We start from the raw sequence: 6,000 nt of genomic DNA on the forward strand, positions 1-6,000 counted from the left end.
AGTGGACATACTGACTCATACCTTCTGTTTTGTGGCTGCAGGTGTACTACATTCTGCGCTCTATCTACGGCATGACTCAGCTGTTTGCCTGCCAAGGCAAGGGTCAGGGGCGGGACAATATGGGCAAAGTGGTGGAGAGGATGGGCTTGCTCATCAGACAGAACTGCAGGAGTGGTGATCTGGTGAGATTTTAAAGCCTCTGTATCCCTCCTAGTGATTTCCTCAAAATTATGCAAAAACCGAATCCAGGCCAGCCTAACAAATGAAACCAGTCTTTTTGATGTTGGTCTAAAGCATGCGTTCTTCAAAAAATGTGCACATATTGAACTGAAACACATTCCATATGTTTCAGGGAAACATTTGCATAGAAGCTTTTACATCTTTATCTGCTTAACCTTCTGAACTGTCTTTTTGATCCAACCAAACGCATCTTCCCTTTTATATGCAGACATGTAATCAAAGTTGAAATTTTTACACATTTTGGTTTCAGGAAAAAAGGCAGAAGATGGCAAATTGTAAAGCTGGTAGGAGATCCGGAGGGCGAAGGAAGAAGAGAATGAAAATAATTGGAATGCTCAGAAATTGCTGGCAGAAGTTACAGAGTGTATACCGCTGATGAAACAAGCCTAGACTACATAAGGAATATGCTGGTGCTTGGAGGAAAAAAGACTCGAGAAATGACTTTGGAAATACAACAGACAACACTACAATAGATTAAACTATTTTCTTCTGTCACATCCGGTGCTAAATCGTAGGACAACAGTCTAAACAGATCTCGGCACGTGTTTCATCTGTTGTTGATGTTACATACATGACAAACATTTTGCTTTATGATTTACTAAATACAGTATTTTTTTATTTTTTTTTTACTCATTCTTTGTAATAATGACTGGGCACTCAATGTAAATGTACAGTAAAATTTCTAATGCTGCAAAGTGACGGGAGAGAAACTTGTCTTTTTCTCATGTATTATTACATACAGAAATTACTCCATGCTATGACAAAAGCACATGCACAATTTATGTTAACCAAAATATGCTGTATTTCATTAAATTGTCATTTTCAGAGGCTTTGTGTCTTAAATTATGAAAGTTACATTGACTAATAAAAACATGTGATCTTATAAATCTCTACATCCTGCAGTACGTTAGATGAATGACTTTTGACACACTTGTGCTGCTATTTCATTTCACTTGCCTTAACAAGTTGATTTACTTAAAGATTTATTTTCTTTTTAAGTGAGCACAATTAGGCTCTCATTACACCATCTCAAATGTGCTCTGTATGTCTAATGGCAAAAAAAAAAAAACCCTGCCCATTTTAAAAACATCCTGAGCACTGCATGGACATTTTTCTTCTTGTAACAATTAAGTACATGCTTTTTATACTGTTTGATTATATGTTATTAGTGATGAAAATAAAATCTGCCCTATTTCCTCAGTAACATGAGATCAATTTTGCATTTGAATTGTCAGTAATCACCATTTTAAAGTTTGGGCATTCAGATATAATGAGCTGTTATTATTTTGTAATTCATATGTATATTCTTATGCTTCTATTTGTTGGTGTTGTAGTGACCTGCTGGAACCTGTGATGAGAATGATCTACCTTTAATAGCTACAAAGTATTGATTCACTCTAAACATTCATTTGGAAATTGGAATACTACTGAAACACCAAGTTCAACCTTATCGAGTTGTTTAGAATGAAAATATTGTGAAATGACATGAATTTGCTATTTTTCGGCTATATTCTCTGCACATGTTCTATGTGAATGTTGATTTTTTAAAAATAAATTATTAAAAAAACGTATATTTTATAAATATAAACCATTATAAAATATTACAATTTAGATACGATTAAAATAGTATTAGGCTAATCCGACCACGACATAATAAAAGTTTTAACACATAGGTGATTTATCAAAGTAGATGCGCACACAAGTGTCCCTAAGGAGACATTTGACCAAGGAAACATGACTTTTATAGTGAAATACCACAGGACGCTGTGAAACCGGAAGCATGTTGCTTAGTTGACGACAGGGAGAATGGAACCGCCAACGTCTTGACTACGCAGAGCTGAATAACCAAAATCATTTGTTTAAGTACTATTAGACTTTATCAGGTATGTTTAAACAACATATTGCATTTATCACATGAAATAAGTGTTTCACTAAGTTTTGAGGCTTTACAACTGGCTCGTTAAAAGTATTAGCTACCTGAAAGCACAGTGCTAGCTAGATACCATGTTTCAGCACCGGTCCTTATAGTTAATGGAATGGATTAATTCTGCTCTGCATTGGTCTTTGGCAGAACTGATGCTGAAACTATTCTGTCACACCATACTGTCAGAGATGGAGTACAGAGAATGAACAAATAAGCAGTAGTAGAACAATATTTAGTTAGTTTCGTCTTACAGAATGAAGATGAGTAAAATCAAACGTGCCGTAAGTAGATCTCGTAGTCTAGTGGTCGCAATATTGTGAATCTCTTTTCTTTTTGGTCAGTAATGGCAGCAGCAGATATGGATCCAGAAGTGGCGCGAGGACTGTTCGAGGAGGGTGCCACCCTGGTGCTTTTAGGTGTCCCCGAGGGAACCGAGCTGGGAGTCGATTATAAGAGCTGGAGGGTGGGTCCTCGGTTCCGCGGAGTGAAGATGATTCCACCCGGCCTTCACTTTCTCCATTACAGCTCAGCCAACTCCGAGAGCACAGGTGGAGAGGTAGGTCCCAAAACCGGTCTCTTCCTCTCACTGAAGCCTCGGGAACTGGTTCTGGCCCACTGGAACAAGAAAGAGGAGGACCTGGACTTTTCGGCCTCTCAGAATCAAGAAGAGGTGGAGCGTGTGCGGGCAGGCCTTCGGGAACTGGACCCGTACCTCGGTCCCTATCCGTACGAAACACTGCGGAAATGGGTGTCTCTCACTGACAGGCTCAACCCAGAGGTTGCTAAGGCCTTGCAGCCCCTCAGTGGCAGGATATGCGCCTTCAGTGACGTGGTCCCGGAGTTACAGCTGACCCATACCAAAGACCGTGAGGAACAAAACCTCCCGATTAACGCCACAGCCTGTCAGAGCATGAAAGAGGGGCTGGAAAGATTACCCCGCATGAAACAGCGGGAAGGCACGGAGCTGCGCTTCTCCCACATCCCCAAACAGACGTATCCGCCTGGGGCCACCCCCGCCCAGATCACCCAGTATAGCATGGACCACAGTTACGCCCTTAGCTGCCTGCTGGAGAGACATTACAAGGAGCAGCCGCTGAATGTGCTTGGTGAGTTCAACAAACTGCTCAAAGGCAGAATTGCATGATGAAGGCTAATTCTTTCTTTATAGTAGACTAGAGGTTTTCAGCTGAGGGTTCACACACGCATTGGGGTTACTGAAACTGTGATGGAAACATCAATCCAAGTCAATTCAGTTAAAAGCTGAAGGGGGGGGGGGGGCTTTGAAGATCATAATTTGGGTTAAAGGGCTTCGGCTGGTAAAAGAAAGTTTGAGGACCCCTGGACTAAACTAATGATGTCCACTCCACTAAGCAGGATTTGGTTGTATGTGTCCGTAAATTCATGAAACTTATTTGCTCTTACTTACTGAGGAGGTTTCCAGGACTCTGAGTACAGCTGTATTCTGCCATGGTCATATCCATCTTCCCTTGATAACATTTCAGCATTCTTCCATCCCTGCTCTTTTCTAGAGGAACTCTTGCCCGGTTGAGATCTTTTTCTCATTTGATTATTTTTGGTATATTCTTATCTTTTTTTTTCTCTCTTTATCTCTCTCTGCTGCAGGTGAATTGCAGTTTGCCTTTGTGTGTTTTCTCGTTGGGAATGTTTATGAGGGCTTTGAGCATTGGAAGTGCTTGTTAACGCTGCTGTGTCGCAGCGAGGATGCCATCCGTGAACGGCGGGAGCTGTACCTAGGCCTCATCTCTGTGCTCTATCATCAGCTGGGAGAAATTCCACCTGACTTCTTTGTGGACATCGTCTCTCAAAACAACTTCCTTACTTCCACCCTCCAGGTAAGCTGTTTTATGCAGTACACCTTATGGCCACTAGGAGGCAGAAAAAGCATTCGTTCCTGACCAGTCAGGGCACTAGCAGTGGTGTGTTTCTATTAAATGATCAAGGACATATGTAAAGGATTAAAATCAGGTTTGTCAGTCTTTGAGTGTAATATATGTGAACAGTCCTCGAGATTTAGCTACTGGAGGACTAGTATGACTTTCCAAACCAGTGTTTATGCTTACATTTTTACATGAATATAGCTTCCCACAGTATATCTGTTTAGGGTTTGCAGACATTAACATAATATGTAGTATGAGAATCATCATGTGTTCAGTATGAGAATTACTGTTAATTCCTAAAGCACTTTTGTTGAACATTGTGTGAGCTGAAAACAAACCTTAATGAATTCCAAAGTGTTTTTATTTTAGTTGTGAAGAACAATTCACATGTATGCATGTAATCTTTCTCTGTCCTCTGAAGGACTTGTTTCAGTTTGCTAGTAGCCCTGGAGTAGATGGAACCCTACGCAAGAGGGCGGAGAAATTCAAAGCTTACCTGACCAAGAAGTTCCGCTGGGATTTCGACGTCGACTTGGACGACTGCGCCCCCGTTGTGGTGGAGCTTCCCGAAGGAGTCACGTTGGACTGATCACACATGCAGCTCCAAAAACATACTGTAAGGGGCCCCAGACAACGGACTTCTCAAGAATATGCCGAAGCATCTCTTCCAGCAGCATTATGGTCAACACAGTCCAGGCTGAATCCCAATGCTGCAAAATGGGATTCAGTAGGAAGAGGAATATTAGTGATCACCATTAGTGATACTTCACTGCAAAAAAATGAGAGAGATCTAAAGCATCATCATACAAGTCTATGAATATGTACATGTCATATTGCATCATCCTGTACATTAGACTAATTGCATATTAAATCTTTGTGCATTTTGGACTGAAAAGTTTTGGCTGACGCTTAGACCAGAGGGACCTCTCTGTTGGCAGTGCTCTGAGAACTGGCGCCCAAGGACACAAGGCAAGCTGGAGTTTTCCAGGACTTGTGCCATTAATGTTGCTCTCATACCTTCCAGCCACCTCTATTACAGCCAGGTGTATGCTTGGCTTGTCCCAAGATTTATTATACCTTTTAATAAGGACACATCCAGTAATAAAGCATTTTGATACAACTATGTAGTTACATCTGTATGTGTGTGTTTTTTTTTGTGCTACAGTGTGCGCTACAGTGTGGTTAAGATGTCCACTAGAGGGCAGAGTATGTCAAAAGTCCCTCCACATCTGAAATGCCCAATTTTTTTTTTGCTTGCTCAGATAAATAAAACGGCCCGATAAATAAAACGGCCTAGAGCGGATTGGCACATTTAAGGGCATGTCTTGCATTTGTGGGTTTTATTATCATCCCACATCTAGCTGGTATTCATTAAAAGAAGACGCAGTCCAGTGCTGCTATGTATGCGCTATGTAGTGTTCCCATCACAGTCCTGTAAAATGCAGCGTCCCACACAGGGTTTAATGTCTGATACTAAACGCTCCACCACTGACGTGATGCTGGGGACAAGAGGTCTCACCACCTCCTGTCTGTGTAGTCTCACTGTGTTGCTTTACCTTCTGTGGCCTGTGGGGTGATTAAGCACTGGGACACTGTGGAAACACTAGGTCTCAAGCCAAGACTGAATAAAAAATGCCCCCTTCCCACAGCGGGGAGAATCGAAGACGCCCCACTATTTAAGGCTGTGACCATACTCTGTGTTGAGGTGTCTTTCAGATGTATTGGTGATCCTTCCCAAAGCCTTTTTTTGCGTTCTTTTTTTCTTTTTTCTTTTTAGTTTCTTCCGTCTGAAAAGCAGGAGCAGCGTGGGGAGGGAGTCTCACCAGTTCTATAACCTTATCACTCTAAAGCTCATTCAAGAGCTTTGGGAGGGTGAGTTAAATTGAAAGAGGAAAAACCTCTTTTCATTAGCTGACTTCTCTGTTAAATTGATGGGTC

The 6,000-nt window shown here is 41.5% G+C and overlaps 1 protein-coding gene across 1 annotated transcript; it reads left to right on the top strand.

Annotated features, from left to right (window-relative positions):
• The first annotated feature begins 2,043 nt into the window (after nucleotides 1-2,043).
• On the top strand, nucleotides 2,044-4,761 carry aar2 (AAR2 splicing factor). Its single transcript, XM_030769698.1, has 4 exons — nucleotides 2,044-2,123; nucleotides 2,506-3,270; nucleotides 3,788-4,017; nucleotides 4,484-4,761. Exons 2-4 carry the CDS (start codon nucleotides 2,508-2,510, stop codon nucleotides 4,649-4,651), a joined length of 1,161 nt encoding a protein of 386 aa, XP_030625558.1. The 5' UTR covers nucleotides 2,044-2,123; nucleotides 2,506-2,507; the 3' UTR covers nucleotides 4,652-4,761.
• The last annotated feature ends 1,239 nt before the right edge of the window (nucleotides 4,762-6,000 follow it).

This window comes from Chanos chanos, chromosome 3 (assembly GCF_902362185.1).
Source record: "Chanos chanos chromosome 3, fChaCha1.1, whole genome shotgun sequence".
Classification (NCBI taxonomy): Eukaryota; Metazoa; Chordata; class Actinopteri; order Gonorynchiformes; family Chanidae; genus Chanos; species Chanos chanos.